Source organism: Equus przewalskii, chromosome 7 (genome assembly GCF_037783145.1).
Source record: "Equus przewalskii isolate Varuska chromosome 7, EquPr2, whole genome shotgun sequence".
NCBI classification, from domain to species: domain Eukaryota; kingdom Metazoa; phylum Chordata; class Mammalia; order Perissodactyla; family Equidae; genus Equus; species Equus przewalskii.
In genome coordinates, this window is record NC_091837.1 from 73,127,765 (window position 1) to 73,153,356 (window position 25,592).

The 25,592-nt window shown below is 38.1% G+C and overlaps 1 protein-coding gene across 1 annotated transcript in view; it reads left to right on the top strand.

Moving 5' to 3' along the window:
• DCC (DCC netrin 1 receptor) overlaps positions 1–25,592 on the top strand; it is a 1,088,896-nt gene that overhangs the window by 1,017,216 nt on the left and 46,088 nt on the right. Inside the window, exons 23-25 of the mRNA XM_070627604.1 lie at positions 4,691–4,853; positions 12,823–13,049; positions 15,395–15,511. Of these exons, the coding sequence (XP_070483705.1) occupies positions 4,691–4,853; positions 12,823–13,049; positions 15,395–15,511 (507 nt within the window). The remainder of the gene's footprint in view (positions 1–4,690; positions 4,854–12,822; positions 13,050–15,394; positions 15,512–25,592) is intronic.

Consider the following 25,592-nt stretch of genomic DNA (forward strand, 5'->3'; position numbering starts at 1 on the left):
AGACTGCACTAATCCTTTACTGCCTGTTATAGCATGTCACTCTTTTAAAAAGGCAGCCTTGGAATTCAAATAAAGAAAAACAAAGCTGTAGTTCAGGTTTACACTTGTAGTTGGAGGCCCTTAATTAAACTGAGGAAACTGAAGAGGCTTCCTAAATTATTTTCTGATGGCAGGTAGAATCAAAGGTAATATGTGGTGATGTGGTAGTATTTTACTTTTATGATGCATTTGATTTTGGATTATGGTCCACGTTCTTAAGCAGGAAAGTACTCCACTTCTGAAAATGTGATTTTGTAGCTTATATTTGTATGGATGACAGCAACAGTAAAAGTTGCTTCAATTCAATCCTGCCTTTTCTCATTTGGAAAGTTAATTCATCAATTTATTTTTGTTAGTATATAATTTGCTCTCCTATAATTTGGTATATAGTATATATTTGGTATATAATTTGTTGTCCTATAATTTGCAAAATTAGTAATTTTGGTTAAGAGATCTACAAACCCTACAAAGATGTTGTTTTATTTACCTTGACCTTTGAAAATTAAATTAAGCTTGACAAGTGTTGATATTCTGGTGAAACACTATAAAAAAATCAATATTATTAATTAATCCTTTAAATATTGAGAATCATATTAGATGATCTGTAAAACGTGGCTTGCACTCTGTATTTAGGAGAAAAGACCATGATTTGCCCTCTAGTTTTGAAAACTTTGTTTTCTTGTTTTCAGAACTCAATAACATTCTAACCAATCTAAATAAAGTGTATGTAAAAGCTCTTTACATGAAATGATCATTCTGAGGTTGGTAAACTACTATGAGATACTCAACAGATACCTTAATGCCAAAGGAAAGGTCCAGAAATAAAACTTTACAATTGTTTCCCCTGGAAAAATAATTGGAGGGGTCCAGAGTCCCAAGTTCTAGTTTACAAGAGTCTCTGCCCACCTACTGTCCAACCATGATCTATCCCGAATGATTTTAAGAAGCCCAGACTAATCCTAAACCCCAGGTTCTAGAAGTGACTTTGCCAGGAATTAGTACTGTGTGAATCAAGTCAGATAAACTCTTTGGATCTCAAATGTTCATCTGAACATAGAAAGTGTTATGCTGGAGATTTGCAAGTCTTTGAATTACACCACGCAGCTTTCTCTCTGGAGCCTGAAAGGTGAGAAATGTCATCTTGCCCCTTCTAGAGTCAGGCTGTCTCCCAGAACTCTTAACTACACTCATCTACATTTGTGAGGTCTAAAATTTTTCCTAATTTGGAACACTCTATTTTTTTTTTTTTTTTTTTTGAGGAAGGTTAGCCTTGAGCTAACATCTGCTGCCAATCGTCCTGTTTTTGCTGAGGAAGACTGGCCTTGAGCTAACATCCGTGCCCATCTTCCTCTACTTTATATGTGGGGCGCCTACCATAGCATGGCTTGCCAATCAGTGCCATGTCCGTAGCTGGGATCCCAACCAGAGAACCCTGGACCACGAAGCGGAATGTGCACACTTAACCGCTGCACCACCGGCTGGCCCCTGGAGCACTCTTTTGATGTATTTAGATATATGGTTGGATCGTCATTATTTGCAGATTCTGTATTTGCGAATTCACCCACTCGATAAAATTTATTTGTAACCCCTCAAATCAATACTTTTGGTGTTTTTATGATCATTTATGGACAAGTGCAGAGCAGCCAAAGATTTGCAGAGCCCAGTGCTCACGAACTCTGCTGAGATGGAACAAGGTGATGCTCTGCCTTATTGTCTGAGCTCTCATGCTGTAAACAAGTGTTGTTTCTGCAATACATTTAGTGCCATTTTTCGCATGTTTTGTGGCTTTTGTTGGTGGTTTCACTGTTTAAAGAGGCCCCTAAAAATATTTTTGAAGTGCTCTCCAGTGTTCCAAAGCACAAAAGACTGTGACATGCCTTATGGAGACAATATGTGTGTTAATTAAGCTTCACTCAGGCATGAGTTACAGTGCTGTTGGCTGCGAGTTTAATGGTAATGAATCAACGTTATATTTAAATAAGGTGTCATTAAACAGAAACTCACGTAAAGCAAGGTTATGCATTGATTGGTTGAGGAAAATGTTGTGACCAGAGGCTCACAGGAAGCTAATGCTCTATTTCCTCTAGAAACAATCCTCAGTGTTCCCTAATTCAGAGTTTTCACTGACTTTCTAGAGCACAACTACTGCAAATAACAAGGATCAACTGCGTCTACAGGCTCCATTGCGCTTGACTTTCTTAACTGCCCTTTTGATGTCAGATATTCTGATTATTCAGCCTTTGAATTGAGACTGGGAAATTAATGAAAGACTTTGACCATCAAGTTTTAAACTGATGGGAACTTTTATGAGGAAGTCATAAAGGCCTGGAGTCAAAGATTTATAATGGGAGTTCTCATGAACCCTAACTCTGAGGCAAATGACATCAATATAATCTCACTAATGCTCAGCAAAACCTAGAGTCATTATTTTCTGACTGGAAGCACGATGTCTTCCTGGGTAGAAAGAAAGATATAAGAGCAGAAATTTGAAAAATTCTAGTTTACAAGGTTTTTAAAAATATTCGGAAGGTGTACTGCTATGTATGACTCAAACTAAGTTTGTCAAAAATGGTGAACTATTAAATTTAACTCATGCTAATAAAAATCTGTGAGGTCCTGAACTGTCTTTATTGTAAGCTCTCACATAAAAGGTTAATTTATTCTAATCAATTAATTTATTAAGCACAGAAAGGGCATATCAAGATACTACTGTGAAATGACTTTTTAAATTATAAGTAAAACTATGATACAAAAAGTTCTGACCTTTCATTACTTGCCTCATTTCTTTGTAGTAAATGTAAAAATTATTTCAAAGAAACCTTATTTCTTTCATTTATAATCAGAACTTTTTAACAGAAAGTGTAATTTAAAGACTTTTGATGAGTTCCTCCTCTGCGATTCAAGTTATATCAGAAGCACTTATTATTTTTCCAATAATAGTGAATCAGCAATAATTTATTTAAATTTAGGTTGACTATCTTCATAAAAGCAATGATTCTTCACTAACTGTCAAAAAATAGTGTTTTGATATAGAGACAAGTATTGGGTTATTATGCTCATTTGTGAGAATTTAGTTTAGCTTTCATGTTGAGTGAAAATTTCTAAAAATGTTGTCCTTTGGAAGTCCACAGCAGAAGTGCCCCAAATGGCATGGTAGATTATTAATTTAGGCAACAATTTAATCAATGTTTCAGCAGTATAATGATATTTAAGCACTTTCTCTGTGTCACGCACTGAGATGGTTGCTTCGTATGTATTTTCTCTAGTTCTGACAGTAACTGTATACAAATATTCTTATTTCCATTTTACAGATAAAGGCATTGAGGTGAAAAAGACCTAAATGTTTTGCTCAAGGGGTATAGAAAGCTAATATAGATTGTTAAAGAAACACTCAAACTTATGTCTAGGAAAACATCCAAACTCATTGCTATCTGCTACTTTCTAAATTGTTATGAATAAAACTGTAAGCTAATATTCACTTTTAAAAAATTTGTACCTTGCAATGACAAACATAAAACATTAAAACAGAGTATTTCTAATTGATTGATCACTGAGGCTTTAAAGAAAGCGATTTAAAGGGTCATTAGCCATTCTTGTTTACATAATCAACTTATCAAAAATGTCTTCTTATTTTGTTATTTTTGCCTAAATATTGTCTACCATGAGGTATTGTTGCAACACAGGAAAACATTCATATCAGGACTTTATGACACTTTCAAACCCAGTGGCTGCTTTTAAGTGGGATTCATAGACCCTTGACAGGTTGAAAATTAAATGTGCTTTATGAATAGTTTCTTGAAAGGAATGGAAGTAAATTGTGAGTGATTGGTGTCAAATAGTTTGTCTTTCGCAGCACCAAATACGTAGTATTTTCTCATAAGCCCCAGCCTTCTCTGTTCTTGTCACATTGGAATTCTTAGAGTACAAAGCAGCCTTCTTCCTCCCCTCCCTGCATCCTGCTCAACAGGACAGCTTAATTCTTTGTTTTTTTATTGAAATATAATTCACATACCATAAATTTACCCTTTTAAAATTCACAATTCAGTGAGTTTTAGTATATTCACAAGGTTGTGCCACCCCCATCGCTATCTAATTCCAGAACATTTCATCACCCTAAAGGGAAACCCTGTACCCATTAGCACTCTTACCCATTCACTTCTCCCCTGTCCACTGGCAAACACTAATTTACTTTCTGTCTCTGTAGATTTGCTTATTCTTGATATTTCATATAAGTGGAATCCTACAATATGCCACCTTTTGTGTCTGGCTTCTTTCACTTAATGCAATGTTTTCAAGGTACATGCATGTTGTAGGGTGGATCAGTACTTCATTCCTTTTTATGGCTGGAAAGTATTTCATTGTATGGATCTACCACATTTATTTATCCATTCGTCAGTTGATGGCTTTTGGATCTTTTTCCACTTTTGGCTATTCTAAAAGATGCTTCTACGAATATTCCTGTATAAATTTTTATGTGGACATAGGTTTCATTTTTCTTGGGTAGATAATTTAGATTTTTCCTCTCATTTTTCATTACTTTTTTCCCAGCTTCAGGAATGCCCAGAACAATAGGAACTCTTAGCAGAACTTGATGAACAATGGGCTGCCACATCTCCCTAAACCTGACCTCCATTTGCCTGTCTTTTCCCAGAGCCACCCATTGGCCAGATGCACCCCCCACATGGCAGCGTCACTCCTCAGAAGAACAGCAACCTGCTTGTGATCATTGTGGTCACCGTTGGTGTCATCACAGTGCTGGTGGTGGTGATCGTGGCTGTGATTTGCACCCGGCGCTCTTCAGCCCAGCAGAGAAAGTAGGTAACAGCTGGTTCCCAAGAGGAGAGAAGACACTGCTTGACGCGACTACCATCTTTTTGAGTTATATTTTTGACAACTCTCTTCCTGTGCTCTTTTATAATTCTCCACATTTTCCTTTTCTCCTGACCTGGGCAAAATGTTGCTGTTGGTCCATTCCAGGCCCATGACTTAAGGGAGTGAGGGTTAGACTTGCAGACTAAATAGCAGAATCCACTTGGAGACTCACTTTGCATTTCTGTTTGATTTTACTTCTCGAAGTCAGATTCTTCCTTTCAAGTGAGGACAGGTGTTTCTTAAGTAGCATTTAGAGAATGAATTTTACCATGTCCCTACTTATGGGCCTCTCCGCAATTATGTATAAAAGGTTGGAGATGTGTCTTCCTCAAAAAGTACTTATTTATCCCTTTTGGCAAGGAGGCATCAATCCTTGTTGTATGAATGACTAAATACAGAATACCAAACTTGATGTAGTTATAATACTATGGAGTGTTTAGTTTGGAAGCAGTAGTTAGGCTGGAAGAGAGATTCCAGAAATTTAAAATGGCTCTGATTTCCTGACTGTGGTTGATTTTTCAGAAATTAAGAATTTTGAGGGGTTTAAAACTATTTTCATCTTATGCAGCTCTAGGTTATAGCACATGTAGAGAGTGATACATCAAAGTACAAGGTTTAGAATGGAAAGGTGGTTTTAATTCCGCTCATCCCCTTCCAGCAACACCCCATAACTGGCATATTAAACTTGGGGCAGCTAGCTGTGGGAAGCAACAATATCTCCTGGTTATTCTCTGCCTCTTTGCCTCTCTAGCACTTTTCAAATTCAGCCTAATATATCTTTTTCAGCTGTACTCTCTCACTGGATTGGCTATAATGGGTTCTTCTTTTGATTTTCTTTTTTGGTCTCAGGCATGGTGCTGGTTCTGTAAGCCTGGGGCATGGGTCCATAGGTGGCTGGTTTGACAACTACATACCACACACATTGCTAGAGAAAGATTCTCTAGCAAATAATCTTCCATCTTCCCTTACTAATACATCAGCCTTTCTCTCTCTTTTTAACAGTCCTCTGACCCTATTTCTTGATCTTAAGTGTACCTTCCAGCATTTTGAAGTGATGTGCTTGGAAACAGGATACAGGAAGATGTACGTGCTGAAGAAAGTGACATAGGGATGTAGATGCAGTCTTTGTATTTAATTTATTTATGTGCAAGGCAAATTTTATATCTTCATGATATAAAATTCATGCATTCATGAGATTGGAATATCTTGAAACTGGTCATAACTGGTGTGCTGCTCCATTGTGCCCGAACCAGGAACCAGACAGAATGAGCTTAACAGAGCCGGTTTCATGTGTAAGCATCCTGGGAAGTCACAGTCACTCACAGATCTTCCAGAGTGCTGGGCACTTAGTAAGGCTCTGGGGAAAAAATGACTGTGATTGACTAAGGCGTTGGACAACTCCTGGTCCAGCATTCCCAGGAAACAGACCATATAAGCACAGAATGGTGGAACATCAGGAGAGCAGGTCTCTGAAGCAGAACTAAGAAAGATTCACATAAACATAAGTGAGGAGGACACCAACCCAAACGTGGCCTATTTCACCATAGTTTTAAAGACATGGATTAATTCACTAAACTAGATCTAATTAACTAAACCATCTGTAGTGGGGTGTTTTGCTTTTTCCATTTTCATCGTGGTGAGAAGAATGTTTGAGGGTTATATTGACCTGATGAACTGGATTCATCACATTTTGTTTCTCCACAAAGAAAATGCTACTCTTTCCAGTGAGCAAAAGTGGGATTTGATGCTATTTTGAGAAACTCTCAAATTGTCTTAAATCCCACCCTAAGAGCTTTGGTAAGAGCTTGAAGGTTTTATTTAGGACGAGTAGAGACTGAGCCCTGAGTATGACTTGTTTTTAAAACTAAGGAACGAATGAAAGAATAAATCCGTCCACGAATGACTAAAAATGCAAAGAAAGTGACTTTATAGCTCTCATGCTGCTGCCACTTTAGTTTTCCTCACCCAGCTCCCAAAGCCTCTTAATATTTATTTGGCATATTTTGACAATTTTGCTTCCTATATCCTATATCTTTCTTCAGTAACAGACCTATTGGCATTCATCTTGGTCTTTTTGTTTGTATATCTTAACAGATAAAAAGAAAATGATGTCCTTCAATTTATTTCTGAGTTTTAATTTAGCTTGACTTGATTTCGTTAAGGACCCCTCCCCCCATACCGCCACTGTTGAACCGTTTAGAACAAATTAAGTAATGCAGATGAAAGCGAAATCAATTTCAATCTGAAACAGAAATAATGTCCTCTACAGGGCTCTCTGAAAAACAGGAGTTTAATTAATAAGACGAAGTAGAAAACACATTCATAAGCTTCTTCAATATCCTTTATCTGGGAGTGCTGGAGAATGTAAATTTTCTTTGCATTTTATTGAGGGACTTGAATGGCATTCAAATGAATTTGAAACATATTTTTGTGTATTACACCATATATTTAATAATGAGGTAGGTTTTTGGATTCATTCACATTCTAGTTGGTAAGATTTGATTTTTATGACATAAAATAACTAACAGAAGTTAGAACGTAAGTTCTGGTTCTCATTCTACCCCTCCTTTACTTAAACTACTTGTGTCACCTACAGGAAGACCTAATCCTTGAACGTCAGTTTCCTCAAATGAGAAATAGGATTAAATACTTTCTATTAGCCACTTTTCCTTTAAAAAACTGGAATTCCCCATGGAATACTACTAAATTATAGAATCACATGGAAGCATTTAGCTTCAAATTAATATGAAATAAAAATAATTTTGCATTTCTTTTTAGTTAGTTATTAGTTTTAATTTTTTTACTACTTTAAAAAGACTCCTGTTATAGAGATTATAATCAAATATATATAGAAAAATTATGTTTTATGAAAGTTTAAATTGATGGGAGGTTTTATTCTGTGATTTTTGATAAAGAAATAACACTTTCCTGGCCAAAATATAGAACATGTATTATGATAAGTTAGAATGCATCTACAGATACTAAAGACAAAATATTTGACCTTGAGAATATCCTAGAAGTCTAGGTTATCCTGGAAACCCATGGTTATCACATTTCTAAGGCAGTTACCTGGATAGGTGATCAACAACCTGTCTGAATACGTTGCATTTAAATATGTAAATAAAATTCAAGTTTATTTGATAGAGTCACTGGTTGACTAGGCCTCCTATTTGATTTGGATATACACAGCAAGTCTTAAGTATTAATACAACTCAGATCTTGACGAAAATAATTTTGAGTATTAAGTATCAAATGAAATCTACTATACTTTAACTACTATAGATCACTTTCACTCATTTTCAATTTTTTAACATTTTTAATCATTTTTCAGTACTCACCACACATGGATTTTAACTGGCAGCCACTTAGGACTTCAATGTATTTTAATTCCTACTCAGAAAATACAGGTTTATTTGCGTATCTAGAATACGTTTTCCCTGGGTTTTCCAATATAAGTTTTTTTTTGTTTTGTTTTTAATAGTAGTGAGTAGAATAAAAATAATCAATATGAAGAATTAGGAGGTAGGAAACCTTTGGGAAAGATTTAGATGGAGGAAGTGGGGGAGGTATATATTCCCAATATAGTTTTTCCTGGTTAACTGGTAATCACTCTTCACACTCAATTCAGGCTTCCTTTCTTCCTGAAACCTTCCCTAACCTAAATGAGTTTAGTTAAGAAAAGTGGTCCATGGGCCGCCCCATGGCAAAGTGATTAAGTCGTTGTGCTCCGCCTCAGTGGCCCAGAGTTTTCACCAGTTCAGATCCCGGGCGCAGACCCGGCACCGCTCATCAGGCCATGCTGAGGTGGCATCCCACACAGCATGACCAGAGGCACTCACAACTAGAATATACAACCATGTACCGGGGGGCTTTGGGGAGAAGAAGGAAAAAAAGAATAATCAGAAAAGAACTTGGAGGGGCCATCCCCGCAGCTGAGTGGTTGGGTTCGCATGCTCCACTTCACTGGCCCAGGGTTTTGCCTGTTTGGATCCTGGGCGCAGACATGGCACCGCTCGTCAGGCTATCCTGAGGCAGCGTCGCACATGCCACAACTAGAAGGACCCACAACTAAAATATACAACTATGTCCTGGGGGTATTTGGGGAGAACAAGCAGGAAAAAAAAAAGAAGATTGACAACAGTTGTTAGCTCAGGTGCCAATCTTTAAAAAAAAAAAAAAAGAGAGAGAGAGAAGAACTTGGAAATGTTCCCAAGTCAATAAGGAAAAATTTTCATTTTTCAATTCAAGTAATTACTATCTGCTTAGTATGTGATCTGCATCATGTAAAGTAACAAATCTGATCAAGGTTAACTTGTGAGCTAAAAATTTTTCGGCAATTCCCCACTGACTTACTGATGTTATTAAAAATGTTTCTGTTGGAGCTAAGGCCTCCTGTGATTTGGTCCTCTCTACTGTTTCGTCTTAACTACGTGCCATGTCCCAGTGCCTGCTCCTTACTCCAATGATGCAGAAATTTCTAGAAGCCATGCCATTTTTCATTCATGTACTGAGCTCCCAATGTCTCACCTATCTTTGCATTTCTAATACTTAGCACATTACTTGACACATAGTCAACATTGCATATGTGTTCACTGAATAAACGAATAAATATTGTAAAACAGTGGATGATGTTGGAGAAGTGAAGGGAACAGAATTTGCTCGAGTATCACTGGAGGAAACCAGTTGACACACAGGGAGCATCTGGCCAGCTCAGTAAAACAGATGGTGTTCCATTCAGGGTCAATGGTACAGAGATGAGGGAAATGATTTGGATATTCTGAGATTACACTGACCTAAGGGGTCAGGAAGTCCTCCTGATGGAGAGAGGCTTGAAGGGACTCTTAAAGAATAAGTAGTTTGTAAGCAAATAGGATGCTGAAGGCGTTCTGGGCAGAAGTAAGATTAGATAGATAGATAGATAGATGACAGATAAATGACAGATAGATAAAATAAAAGACAAAACATCAGTTCTTGATTACACCATGAAAGCTTTGCCAGTAGGAGAAAGAGACAGCAGAGAGCCTTGGAAGATTCCTTGCTTTGCCTTATTCGAGAATACAGGGGGTGAGAAGAGACATTCCTAGCCTATGACTATTTTTGGAATCTGACAGATTACGGGTAACTGTGAGGAAAGGAGCATGTGGGAGAGGGATAAACATGTGACGTATTGTATACCTAATAGAAAAATTAGTTTTAAAACAAAAACAAGCAAAACCAAATAATTCAATAAGACAGTTCCTCTTAAACTTTAGGTGCATCAGATTCCTCTGGAAGGTTAAGACACAGATTGCTGCCCCCCGCCACCAAGTTTCTGATTCATAAGATCTGAGGTGTGTGCTGAGAATGCGCATTTCTGACAGGCTCCCAGGTGATGCTGATACTTTTGTCTGAGGACTACAGTTCAGGACCCATTGACCTAGGTTCGTCTGCTGACAAATTTTGAAGATTCCAATGGTGAGACAGAGGAACTGGGGGCTGCAATGAGTAGCAGTCATTATGTCAGGGAACCAACAGATGGACAGAAGTCGAGGGTGACAACCGTTCCTACAGGTTTTAAGACAAATTCAGGTGATTTAGTTATGAGCAGATGTCAGTTTTATTACAAACCTTCTGCTCTGGGCTACCACCGGCAGAGGAGGCCTCTCCAAGGCAAAGATTTCTCTCTTGATAAGAGACATTACAGGAAACAAAAGTGGTTAGATGGTCTTTCATAGAATATACACAAAAAAGCAAATAAAGTCTGTTTAGAGATCTTTAGATTCTTGGCTGTCAGCTGGGTGGATGAGTAGCTTCTCAGAAGAGGTCTTGATTTGATCAAAATCCATCAGAAAAATGCTTTTGCATTTTATCAGGAATGATAATCTCTTCCCAGACAGAGGTTAGAAATCATAGCACACAAGAAAGTTCTGCCTCAATCAGATTTGAAACGTTTTTTTTAATGCAGTACACCTGGGGATGCTTGGAACTGAGGTCACAGGGACTGGTAAATGAATAAATGAATGAATAAGGCATGCATGTAAGCAAGGAGAAACCAGAATTCATAGTTTATATCTAGTTCCAAAAATCATTTGTCAAATTTCCTTACCACAGGCTATTTAAATATTGAGTTATCATGAAAAGTCTGACTGTCTTGTCCTGGATTTGGGAACCGGTACTTCTCTGTATGCCGTCATGTACACACTGCGGTTAAAGTTATTTAGCATTTTGATTTGTTAGAAAGAAAGATAACAGGGTGAAATCTCCAAGTTTAAAAATGGCATTAAATTCTTCTAAGTCACCAGGGGTAGATCACATACAGAGCTATGTGTGAGTTGCACACTAGTTTCTAGTGAAGTGTAAGGAAATAAATTCAGGGAATGGATGGTTAGCAGAGAGTTATCTTAGACACAAGAAAAGGATCTAGAGGTTATTATAGACCATTGTCTAGAGTCACTGTGGAGCTGCTGCCAGGAAATCAGCAAAATGCAGGTAGTTGTTGGGAAAATATTAGAGCAGAAAACACTGCATTATTTCTCTACTAAACTACTAGATAGATAGTAAGTCTGGGGTTCTTTGTCTCCTATGCTCCCCAGCATGCATCAAGAAAGAAAAAAAGAATGTTAAGGCAAATTCAACAAATCATACCACTAAAAACTTATTAATTGCCTAATATGTGCAAAGATTCTTAGTCAACAATTGGGAAAACAAGGTCACTCTCAGTGGCCTTGCACAGGTTGCAAAGTGTTTTCACTGAAATTGGAAGTTTACTTGAACAGTTTAGTGACCATGAAAACAACTATTCTCATAAACCATTCCTTGCAAGGGAGGAAAATGAGAAGAAGGTACTTCTTTGGGCTTCTGCCAAAGGTTAGATTTAACTGTCTGAATTCTGCCTTGTGAAGAGCCATTATTATTTTAAAAGAAGAAGCTACAAGTGGAGACTTAAAAATTATAAAACCATAGAGCAGAAGTTGAAAACTGTTTCTGAAAAGGGCCAAATAGTAAATATTTTAGACTTTGCAGGCCATATGGTCTGTGTTGCAACCATTTAACACTGTAGTACTGAAACGAAGGAGCTGGGCAGGATTCCAATAAAACTTTATTTACAAAAATAAGCAGTGGGTGAATTTGGCCTTCAGGCCATAGTTTTCTGAACCCTGCTGTAGAGAATGGCTAACAGGAGCATCATGCTACTTTACTTAGCATGCAGGGAACATATGAATCTCACTAGCACCAAGAAGAGACTACGACTGAAAAATAAATTTATGATTGCTAAATTCTTGTTGAGGAAAATAGGCATTTGAAGCACTCTTCCAAAGTGTATTCTTCTCTTTTCAAAGAATGAGTGTTATTGTGTTTGAATCCAGATACTTAGAGACTCAAGGCAAAAGGGTTTTATTCTCCTAAGAATGTCCTCGTGTGGCCTTTTGTCTTCAAATAGCAAGCTTCCCAATTGCACATTAAATTATACAGCTGAGGTATAGACATTTTTCTAAGCCCCAATCTTTACTGTTGGCACAAGTTCTGCTTTTTAATTTCTATTTGCCCTTTCGAAGCAACTCCTTCATTTATCTCCTAAACAGATGTTACAGTCAGGTACCGTATGCCTAGCTTCACAGATTGGCATATGGTTCCATCTAACCCATTGTCACCTTGTGTGAGAATTTGCAGCCGGGAAAGCTAGAATAAGGTGCTTTCTGGCAGGCAGCCGTGGCCCTGGGGATTCAGCCCCACATCTCCTATAATGTGGTGAATCTCCTGGGGAGAGGGGGAAAGCAGCCAAGACAAGTCTGCCAATTCCTGGATTTCACAGGTTTCCTCCTGGGAGCGCTTTTGTTTCCTTCCCTGCTTCTAACTTGAATTGACTGAGAAAAAAGAGGAAGGGCCGTGGAAAAGAGGCACTTACATTTGCCTTCTAATTTTGTTCCATAGGAAACGGGCCACTCACAGTGTTGGCAAAAGGAAGGGCAGCCAGAAGGACCTCCGGCCCCCTGATCTTTGGATTCATCATGAAGAAATGGAAATGAAAAACATTGAGAAGCCAGCAGGCACTGACCCACCTGGAAGGGACTCCCCCATCCAGAGTTGCCAAGACCTCACACCAGTCAGTCACAGCCAGTCAGAAACCCAACTGGGGAGCAAAAGCACCTCTCATTCAGGTAACTCTTCTTTCTGGCATCAGGAAAAACATCCCTTTCTGAACCCCATAACAGAGTTCTCCACTCCCTCTTTCGTGGAGGTATCCATTCCACTAATTTGCAGGTGATTTTCCAATGGTTAAATAATCTGTTATAAATTTGGTCAGTTAACTAGGTTTACTTTCTATTCCATCATCCTTTCGCCTGCCTTTTATAATTGTAATGCTTCTTGAAACTAAGAGGTGGTGATCCAGCTGAGAAAGATTAAAATGTGAAGCCTAGATGAATTGACTGCTTTTTGTTAAATCTTGAACAAGGGTTTTGTCAAGGCAATGAAATTTGAAGCCATTGGTACATTTTTGAGCTCACTATGTCTGTGGATAATTGAAAGTTGATTTTAAATTTGATGTCAACTCCTTGCTTTGAAAAATCACGTCAGGGACACTTGAAGTATGAAAACATTGATTATTCTGTTACTTCGCCTTGATTACCATGGAAATCAGCTGTCATCCCCATGCAATCACGTTATGTGATCACTAGTCTAGTTTGATGGAATCTATCTGAAGACTCTGTTGGTATACAAAGTATTCTAAAGAAAAGTAGCCTACCGTTTAATGAATTGATGCAGAACAGCCCACATCCGACAATCACTAAGAAATCTAGAAAGTGGTTGTAAGATATTTTACTTTCTGTGGGTCCCTACATTTTCAAAATGCTTATGAGAAGTTAATCAACCAAGTACTCTCATCAAAAAAAAATCTCTTGGTCTACTCATGATGTGTTTGTAGAATGAGTAGTTGTTGTTTTTTAAACTGAGTTAAAATATATTAGTTGTTTGAATATGCACCAGGTTAACTAGACTTTCTCAGCTTAGAATTGTTTAAACAAAAACTTCAATTACTGATTTCCAGTCATGAGGTACTGAGTATTCCTTTTCTAGACCTTAAATAATATCTCAAGCAGAGTCCCTAACTTTTCTGTCACTTTCAGTTATTAAACTATAGTCCAGTTCTATTAAAACTACAATCTGAAATTTAAATTAAAGATTATTTTTCCTTTATGGCCAGCTAGGCTTTTGGCTCTTAGGACTGGGGTCACAATTTGCTCTTTAAATCCTTCAGTACCTTGGAGTGAAATGGAGCAGTGGGGGTGGGACAGAAGGAGGGGCGCAGTCTGTTTCAGAAATACCTTTACCTACTCCTCCTGCTTATCCGCTCTTCCTGGTTATGTGGGACGCCAGGGAGGGGAGGTAAAGAGGAGAAGAGAGGACAAAGGCAAAGATGGAGGGAGGGAAGAAAGGATGATTTGAAGTTCTTCTGCTTTTCTGGGCACATGGGCTCTCCTCATGTGGCATCCCAATTCTGGGTCCCTTATGAAACACAAGTGTGAATCCTTTATGAGATCCTATGAGATTCCTCTACTGGCCAATTCTGTGATACAGGATATCAAGTCACAGCGTAAAGCTCTCACGCCAGGAACAGTTCTGCATGTCAGCCTCAAAGGCCCTCTGGTGGGACAGCTGTACTTATGTGAATTCCAGCAAAAAGACTCAAGCCTGACCAACTTTTCAAGTGCCCACTTGACCCAAAGGAAGCTGCTACATCTTTGCCAGGCCAAATGAGGAGAAAGAAAGCCTATAATCCACACTGGCCCTTTCTCAGCCTTGCTCTCTTCAATTACCCCTTCCTCAGTTTAATAGACACAAGGTAGACCAGCAAGTCTTCTGCCTAAACTATTCAGAACTTCAATTTTGTTTCTCTCAACATATATTTTTGTCTACTTTTCAAATATGCATATATGATTATTACTTATTTTTCAATGACTCTTTAGTATGACATTTTATAGAATCATAATACATTTACGTAAATATTCCTAATCTTATTTTTGAAGAATGCAGTTTATTTCCTTTGTTTTTAAAATGAGATTTAATGTCTGGGCATTAAGTACTGGTTGCATAAATTGTGCTAAATTCGTACAGTTGAATGTTATGGAGCTGTTAAAAATTGTATTACTGATAGAGAAAGATAATCTTGTTATTTCCTTAAGAAGTTTACAAAATAGTATGTATGATATAATGCCACTTTTGAAAAATGAATATATACCTTATCACTTTCACATATGCATACATGTGCAAAAATGATAAACAACAAAATATAAATAATGGTTCTTTTTGGGTAATGAGGTTATGGTAAATTTTATTGATCTTTGTACAATGAGAGTCTATTGATTGGTTAACAAGAAAGTAGGTATTATTATTTAAAACATCAATAAAATGAAAAAAGCACTCTAGTGCCTGGCTAGAAATGACGTGAATTGTTGTGTCATTGAAGAAGATGTGTCTCTCAGGAGTATCGTTTTTCTTTTAGGTCAAGACACTGAAGAAGCAGGGAGCTCCATGTCCACTCTGGAGAGGTCACTGGCTGCACGCCGAGCTACCCGTGCCAAGCTCATGATTCCTATGGATGCGCAATCCAACAGTCCTAGTGAGTAAAGATTGGTACTACAATAAAGAAACAAAGTGCTTTCTGTTTTCATCTTTTCTATATCAAACTATCAAATGATATTTAAAGTTTTCTCTGAACTTTCTGGGCAAATGTACATAATAAAGAATGACTAAATCCATATCATATATAATTAGAACTCAGTGCTTTTACACTGTTATTGTTGTGTTTGTTGCATACAATCAAATGGTCTGTCTGTCGGCAAACAGATGGCTGCATATTTAAAGAATTGTAAAAAATATGAATTGATGGAGAAAGAGCCAAAATTTCTGTCGGTATTATCGATCTTATTCTAATGCTCATTGCTTCTTTTACGTTTTTAATAGGTCCAATTTTCAGATGTAAGTGATCTAGCACACTTGAATCAAGTGTTAACAGATATCCACTTACTACACCCTTCTTGTTGAAATTTTCTGTCATACTCCCGCATTCACTGAAGACATTAGCATCTGGGGATCACTTCCTTTCCAATTACCTCTGTGATCAATCCTGGTAATTTGATATCTATGCAGATAATCCATCCAATGCCCTAAAGCGTTAGTTCCTTTATGTTATCTGCACTGATATTGGCTTTTTCCCACCTCAGTTTGTCAATTCCATGTCATACACTAAACCAATAATTGCAACCCCTACAAATTGTTAGTTTCTATCATACCATTTTCTATCACCTCGTTACTTTCCTGCTCACTTATTTTATTGCTCTCCTGCCAGCGATTCTTCAATTCCATTAAGACCTCCAGTCCATTAACTCTGCCGCCTTTCCACTGTGCCTCATCTGCCTCGTGTTCTCATTTCCCTCTGAACTCAGCTTAGAATCCATAGTCACTTATTATCTTCAGTCCCTTGCAAACACCCTCATCATCTTTTGTCCTCCTTCCGCATCATACTCACCTGGAAAAAATTCAGCCATGGTTATATTAGCTCTTCTACCAACTCTTACCATGTATCCTAACAGCTGACTTTATCTGGAGAAAGCACCTTCTTGCTGGGCATTTACAACCACTAATTCAAGGTGAGTGGTCATCTATTAGGAAATGCCAATGTGTTTCTCTAGTCAATCATTGTCTCACTTTATAAGATGAATGTCTTATACCTAGTCTTACTTTTCAGATTCCCAATACATCTCTCCTTTCCCTACTCTCAGCTAATAATCTTTCTTCTTTTATCACTAAGAAAGGAAGCATTCAGAAATGGTATCCTTATCCTTCCATCAAATCTAATCAATGTGTTTGTGCTCCTACCTAAAACCAGCTCTTTCCCTGTTGTCATCCCTCTTCACTTACTTAAAGACTCTTCTGTAATTATCCCTGCCCTTTGATGTGTCATCCGTTGTCTCTCCTTACTGATAATTGCAATAAGCATACAGGCATTCTGTCACAACCTCTATTTTAAAGCACTCTCACTTGATACCACTTCCCCTCCAACTAAAGCCTCATTCTTCCCCTTTCCTGAAAAACTTTAAAAACTGTCTATACTCAGTTTTTCCTCTTTTTAATCTTCCTTATTAGTTTTAATGAGATTTTCACAGTCCCTGTCTACTGAAATCATGGTTGCTAAGGTTATCAATAATCTCCAGATTGTCAAATCAAATGGTCAATTCTCAGGTGCTCAGCAAAATTTGACATTGCTTCTCACCTTTTTTCCTGAAACACTTTCTTCACTTGGCTTGTAGTATACTAAATGCTCCTGGTTTTCTTCCTATCCCACTGGCTGCTCCTTCTCAGTATCTTTTACTTATTCCTCTTCTTAATCCCGATCTCTAACAGTCAGAGAGTGACCCGGGGCTCAATTCTCAGGTTTTTCTCTTCCATCTACACTAGCTTCTTAGATGATGTCATCTAGTACCAATGGCCTTAATGCCATGTAAATACTGATGAATCCCAAATTGTATCTCCAGCTTAATCTGTTTCCAGAATCCGTATCAACTTCTATATCAACTGTTGACTCGGCTTCTCCAAATGGAAATCTAGTAGTTGATTCAGCTACGTTCAAAATGGAAATCTTGCTTTTCCGTAATTCCCTTTCCTTCCCCCCAAATGTGATCTTCCTACTGTTTTCCCCCATTTCAATAAATGGTACCACTGGTGCTGGCTCCATGGCCGAGTGGTTAAGTTTGCCTACTCTGCTTCAGCAGCCCAGGGTTTCGCTGATTCAGATCCTGGGTACAGACATGGCACCACTCATCAGGCCATGCTGAGGTGGCATCCCACATAGCACAACCAGAGGTACTCATAACTAGAATATACAACTACATACCGGGGGCTTTGGGGAGAAGAAGAAAAAAATAAATAAATAAATGGCACCATTGTTCATTCGTTGACTCTTTTTAAAAGCTCTAGTTTCATGCTTCTTTATTCTGACATCCTCACACCCCAAATTCAATCTTTCACCAAAGCCTGTAGTTCTTGTTTACAACACCTATCCCAAATCTGACCAATTCTTCCCATCTCCTCTGCTCTGCCTTTAGCTACACCACCTCCATCTCTTACAGATTATAGACTGCAGCTATAAGCTCGTAACTGGTCACTTTTCTTTAACTCTTATCCCAACAGTAAGTTATCTACACAGCAGCCTTTCAATATATGAATTTGGTCATGTTACTTCTGCTGACTTCCCATTACATGTAGAATAAAATACTGTGATTTTACCATGTCCTACAAGGCACCACATGCTCCAACCCCCAGCCATAACCCTCACTTCGCCTCTTGCTACTACTCTCTATAATCGGTTTTAGCCTCACGACCCTCTTCTCTGTTCTTTGGAGAATAATGCATGTTCCAACTCAGGGGCTCTTCACTTGCTGTTCTCTTTGCCTGGAATCTCTTTTCTTTAGATACTTACGTGGCTTTTCCCTCAGGTCTGTGTTGGACTGTCACCACCACAAACAGGTCTTCCCTGGCATTTGCCTAACATAGTCTCTTCGGTCGCTCTACCTTCTTCATTCTGCTTCATTCCTTTTTTTAAATTAATGTATATGACCACGCTGCTTGCATTTTTGTGTTTCTTTATTATTTGTTTCCCATATTTTAATATAATCTCTATGAGGACAGAGATTTTGCTTGTTTTGATCACTTTGTACCCTCAATACCCAAAACAAAGCCTGGCATGTGGCAAGAATCAATCGACACAATTTAGTCAAATGAATGAATTAATGATTGTTTCTTTCTACTTACAATATGCCATGTTTTCTCTATGCTCCAATACATCTTTCAGTTTTGCTATAGTAAATGCAAAAACTCATATCGAATTTATAACAAATGCCAACTGTTTAACCCACGGGGTAGATACTATTATTATTCCTGTTTTACTGATAAGAGAGCTGAGGCCTGGAGAGTTTAAGTACGTAGCTTGCAGTTGCACAGCGAGTAGGTGGCAGAGCCAGAATTTGGACTCAGAAAATCTAGCTTCAGAGTTCTGCACTCTTAATCATTATGCTCCCAGCTGCAATACTCTGTGAAGCTATTGTCCTTTTTCTGTCATTCTTTTCACTGCAGAGAGAGACATTGTACACTTAGCTGCCTCTTTTTTTCCTCTCCTGCTACTTTCCTCTTGTAACTAAGTTCTATCTGTGCCAGTCTTGTTTAGCTTTCTTCTTAAAAATCATTGTGCTTCAGAATCTTTCTGTCCCCTATATAACTTCCTCATCCAATAAGTTCCCCTATCCCATTGATTTTTTCCCACAATATCTGTGAATCCCTGGCCACCTTCTCATTCCCAAGAGTCATGTTTTTATTCTCTTCTTTATGACCTCACACCTGAACTGTCAAAGGATCTTCAAAATTAGTCTTCCTCTCTCTAGCATCTTCCAGACTCATGCATCCTGCTTGCCAGGTTTCTTCTTAAAATAACTTAAACAAGGTATTCCACTCCATAAATTTCTCCAATGGCTCTCCATTGTCTGCCAAGAAAAAACAACTACAAACCCCTCAGCATATGGTATCTTAGTCTACACTTCTAGTTTCCTATTGCCATGTCCTTGTCTGTATACTGTAGACTTTTGCCAAGTCAGACTACTTGTCAGTCCAGAAATATACATTGCCCCTTATTTTTTCCCTCTGAACACTTCTTACCTTTTGGAATGACTCAATGTCTACCTCTATCTAACAGTGTTGTATGCTTCTTTCAAATACTAGAGCAGATATTGATGCTGTCATAAATTCTTTCTTTTCTGAATATTCTATCCAAAAATGGTGGAATCTTTTCTCATGTTTGAATAGCATTTTCTTATACCACTTTCATGACATTAATTACACATAGTACTGCCTCAAATCCTTAGTTATTCAAGTCCAAATCTTCCCTTCTCTAACAGGTTGTGAATTACTTTCGGATAGGGAGGCAATGTATCTCATTCATCTTCACATTCGTATATTGTATGCTTGATACCTAACACAAAATCGGTGCTTGCTAAACATCTGTCAAATGACTGAACAAATAAGTAAAAGTATTATAAAAATGGCTTGTGTTTATAACACATCAGTGTTTTAGGGTTCTTTTTTAATCACTTATGTATAAAATATTTTCTAATAAAATTTTCTGATATATTAAGGGCAGTTAAAGTTGTTTTCATTAAACAGGAAAGGAAATAATGAGCTTAGAAAGAAAGAGAAATGAAACGAAATCTAACAAGTATTGAGAACTTCTGAATATTATTCACTTGCTAAATACGTGGCTAATTATTATTTCATTGAATCCTCATAATATTATGATGTGGTGAGATTATCTTGATTTTACAGATGGGAAACAGAGACTCAGCTTACAAACTTATTCCAGGACACACCTGGGCTACCTCTGAACCTCTCTTGTATACTGGTTTTCCAAGAATAAAGATGCCTTGCATGCCTTATACTATTTATATCTTTTTTTGTTGTTTTTAAAGATTTTTTTGACAGTAGTATCTCCAATTTACAAACATGAAAACTAAGGTTCTGAGAATCCGAACCCCAAACCCCTGCTTGGTCTATCCACTATATATATCTTTTGAAATAACTTTATCTCATTACATTTTTTGTTATTTCCAAGCTCTCTATTGGTAAAACTCTATCTAACAAAAAGAAATTACTTCGACATATAGTCAAAGTTTATTTTAAAATAAATTCTTGACTATTCTGATAAATAAAGTAGGCTCTTTGCAACTGACATGATTGATAGGCCTTAAATAACTATGCTGAAAAAATTATAGATCTATATCTTGGCAGAATTAAGATTTCGTTCAGAATAGTAGATACATCTACTGACAGCCTCATTTGCAATTATTTAGATTATCAAGTCTTGGATCAAGTCTTGTATAAACCAAATTATAGCATTGTTCAGATTTCTAGTCACATGTATGAAGATGTTTGCTGTTCCACTTAAGAATCATTATTTTTGTGAGATTATTTTTCACCTCTTCCTTGTCATTCCTTACCATGCTCTATAAAATGTTAATTAGCAGATAAAATATAGACTATCTGAAGTGATTTTTAGTTCTTAAAATCCATGGGAAAAGGTATTTGATTTCATTGGAGTGCAAAATATGTTTGTCTAAGATTATAATTCCTGGTGGAAAACATTATGTGGCATATGCTACACCTAACCCTCGAACACACTTCGCAGCTCAGTAAGCTGATGCTCATGAGAAACTCCCCAGCTGAGAGCATAGACAGCATAAGAACGCAGATATTTTGATTCCCCATCCAGGGCTCTTTCCTGTAAAATGGTGGCAAAGAATGACTATTTTTAGAATTGCCAAAGGATTATTTTAAATGTTTTTTCTTATTATAAATGAAATTAATTAGAAGAAATCAGAAGTATCGAGTACATCTTTCCTGAATTTTTCAAGGGTGTATAAGGTTGTAGCCTGGGTTTCCAGGAATCAGGCTCTGAGACAGAGATTGGAACACCGGAAATTTATTAGCAAATGCTTTCTGGAATAACACCTGTGAGGATAAAGGGCCCTGTATCAGGGCAAGGGAAAAGTTAAACTGGTGATGCAGTTTAGTGGAGGCCTCAGCTGACCCTACAGGTTGCTCTGGTGCTGGGATTGTCCTTCAGAGTTGTCCCAAATGAGGCAGGGACAGCGGGTAGGGGTGGCCGTTAGGCTTCTGTACCTGTCTTCAGTAGTCTCTGATGCAGGTTGCCCCCAGAAAGTGGAGTATAACCTTGGATGAGCAACTTTAGGCTGAGAGCAATTGCTGGAGAGATGTAGATGTTCTTACATTTCTAGCATTTTATTACTCGATGGAACATAACTATTTCATTGGCCTTGAAAAGATCCCCTTTCCATTTTCAACCTGTGTTTTCTTCTTGTGTAAAATGCTGGAGAAGAGGTGGGGAATTGGATCTAGGAAGGATATGGATGGAAGCAGATGACCTATAAGATCACATCAGTTATAAAATTTAGATAATTTAAGGTATGAGAGTTTCTTGGGCAGAATCTTTTTGAATTTCTTTATTTTTTCAGTGTTTTCTTTCCCTGTAAATATTTGAGGACAAAGTTAATGTAAGTCAGCCATTAAAGGAAAAAAGAAGTCTCAGAAAGGTAGCCTGAAGAGTCTAGTAAAACAACTTAGGTAGGGGGCTGGCCCAGCGGCATAGTGGTTAAGTTCATGCGCTCAGCTTTGGCGCCCCGGGATTCGTAGGTTCGGATCCCAGGCACAGACCTACACACCACTCATCAACTAATGCTGTGGCAGTTCCACATACAAAATAGAGGAAGATTGGCACAGATGTTAGCTCACGGACAATATTCCTCACCAAAAGAAAAAGAAAAAAGACTGAGGCAAAGGAAGGCATACAGTTTTGCTCTTGTGATAGTTTGAGGGCTGCTTATGGCTACTGGTTTTGGGGCTTTCTAGAACATTCACTGGCAGCCAACTCTTTTTCTCCCTGCTTTAGTCACTTGACTACAGAACTCAAACAATGAGTTGGAAAGCTACTGAGAAATGAAATAAGGCTACATGAGAAAAAGCAGTTTTTAAAAACTGGAGTTCTATTGGCTCAAGGTACTATACTACCAGAAGTCTCTCTTGCACACAGATGGATACTGAGAGGGACTGGCCTGTGAGAGGATAATCCCAATCTCTCAAACATTTGACTCCAAGTCAGAATCCATCTTTGACTCTTGCATAAATGGTGTGAGAAGCCAGTATCCTAAGATGGGTCCCAGCTTAACAGCCTTCTAGAACTGAGTGTTCATTCCATCACCCTGCAGCCCTTGTGTATGCTCACACCTGACGAAGAATGTTGTCTTAGGAGTAATGAGTGCAAACAACTCTTCTCGTACCATAAACATCAATGCATACGAATTTTCAGCTATTCAGAACTGTGAGAGCACTGGCAAGGAGCAGAAATTTCAAGCTCTCTTAAATTTGCCATAGAAATAATATCATTACCCCATGTGTGATTCTAAATAATAATTTGATTACAAAATTATTAAAATCAGGTTTTATTCTTTGAGTCTTGAATGACATGCTTCATTCCTCCTCTTACTGTGAATTTCTGTGGGAGGTAGTATTTTTTATGCACATCTATAGCTCCCACAGTGCCCTTTGAAAGGCTTGATATAAGAGTGGGCTTAAAAACAGTTGTTAATGAATGAGAGTTGAAAATAAGGAGGTTGTTTATTGATGGCTCTATAAGCAAATGACTTTTTAAATGCAATTAATGATTAGTAATTCTACTGGATTATCAAAATCAGTACGATTGTGCAGACACGGTCAAGATATGGCTTTTAGGCTCAAAAAGGTGCCTGTGTGCAGTGTAGAATCATGTTTTTAGGAAAGATTTTACAAGGCAAAAAATGGCTTGCTTATCAGAGACATGGGAATATTCGAGAAGGGATCTGACAGAGTTGGTGAAAGTAAAGAATTTAGGATGATGGAATGCAAAAGGAACACAAACATAGCTTTTAGAAAGGTTTTCTAGAGCAAGATGAAAAGTAAAGATCCTTTACTTTTTAAGATTTATGTCGCCTAATTATTCTTTAATTTCTAACGTCTGAGAGATTTCTACAACAAAATGCACTGTCTTTGATTTTAGGACCTTTCTCATCTGAGTCAAGGTCTTTGGGGAGTACTGGGGTAATTTGTAAAAGATTAAGATAGATGTGCTCACAGCATCTTGGGAAAGTCACTAATCTGCAGAAAAGGAAGGACTGTCATGCCTCGAGCTCATCTCAAAAGAATCCTTTGGACTTAGATCAGAATCTACCTTTCCTGCAGTCTCATCATCTGATACTTATGGTGCCAAAATGTATACCCAGATGTTTACAGCTATTTCAGATTTCTGGACTTCACAGCCATAGCTCATTTGAGGAGATCTCGATTGAGAAGGGCCAGGGAGTGAAGACTGTAGGAGGCTGTGAGGGGTCTTACAGTTTCCTGCTCACAGTGTACTCCATTTGATCTTAGTACATTTTCATAGCCACCCTTGGCAGGCACTGGTCCAGTCACCTCCACATCATATCTCATCTTGTGAAATGTGTATAAAGCACAGGAAACATAGGCCAGTTAGACTTAGATAAACTAAAGGCTTTCCCTTAGCTCATAAATGACAGAACCAGAATTTGAACCCAGACTTTTTTTTTTTTTGCTGAGGGAGAGTCACCCTGAGCTAACCTCTGTGCCAATCTTCCTCTGTTTTGTACATGGATCACCACCACAGCATGGCTACTGATGAGTGGTGTAGGTCTGCATCCGGGAACTGAACCCAGGTCACCAAAGTGGAGCACACTGAACTAACCATTAGGCTGCAGCACCAGCCCAGGATGCAGATTTTTTTTTTAAAGATTTTAGTTTTTCCTTTTTCTCCCCAAAGCCCCCCAGTACATAGTTGTGTATTCTTCGTTGTGGGTCCTTCTAGTTGTGGCACGTGGGACGCTGCCTCAACGTGGTTTGATGAGCAGTGCCATGTCCGTGCCCAGGATTCAAACCAACGAAATGCTGGGCCGCCTGCAGCAGAGCACGCGAACTTAACCACTCGGCCATGGGGCCAGCCCCCAGATTTTTTTTTTTATTATCATAATTCCAGTTCTTTTCATTCTCCACAGGAAGAACTTTTCCCTCTCATCTCAAAAATCTTACAGTGTCCTAATTCCCTTAGGTTCAAATCTGAGTTAAAAACTACAATTTAATTGCCTCTATCTTAATCTATTGCACTCCTTTTTTGAATGTAAGACAGGATGTTTTTGGTTTTTTAATGGAACTAATTATATTTTAATGACAATAATTTTAAATATCTTGGTGAAAAATTTGGCTTATTTTTTAAGTGGTCATAATTTTTCTTTTTTTTTTTTTTTGAGGAAGATTAGCCCTGACCTAACATCTGCTGCCAATCCCCTTCTTTTTTCTAAGGAAGAGTGGCCCTGAGCTAACATCTGTGCCCATCTTCTGCTATTTTATATATGGCGTGCTTGAAACAACATGGCTTGATGAGCAGTGCATAGGTCTGCACCCAGGATCCAAACTGGCAAACCCCAGGCTGCCAAATGGAGTGCACAAACTTAACCTCTACGCCACCAGGCTGGCTCCTAAGTGGTCATATTTTCAATTTTTATTTATTTTTAACAGCTTCATTGAGATATAATTGATACATACAAAATTGGACATATTTAATGTATACAATTTGGTAAGTTTGGACATGTGCATACACCCATGAAAGGATCACCACAATCAAGGTATGGACATATAAGAAGGGTGTTTTAAACAATATTTCCTGTCAAATGGTATTCAGCTGAGTCTCGTAGGGGGATCTGTGAGCCCTGCAGATTAATAACAACAACCAGCATTTTTGAAGGGCTGACTCCTGACCCTCCACTATGCTGCACTTCTCTGTGGATGGTCTCTTCAATCCTCACAACCGCACCATAAAGTTGGTACTATCATTATCTCCACGTTATGATGAGAAAACTAAGACATAGGGCGCTTAAATAACCTGCTTAAATTAATGTATAGTTGTCTATTACCCCCAAAATGTAGCAGCGTAAAACAGTCATTTATTTTCTCAATAGCTTCTGAGGCTCAGGAATAGAGGCATAACTTGAGTAGGTAGTTCTGACTGACTCAGGGTCTCAAACTGTCTCATGAGG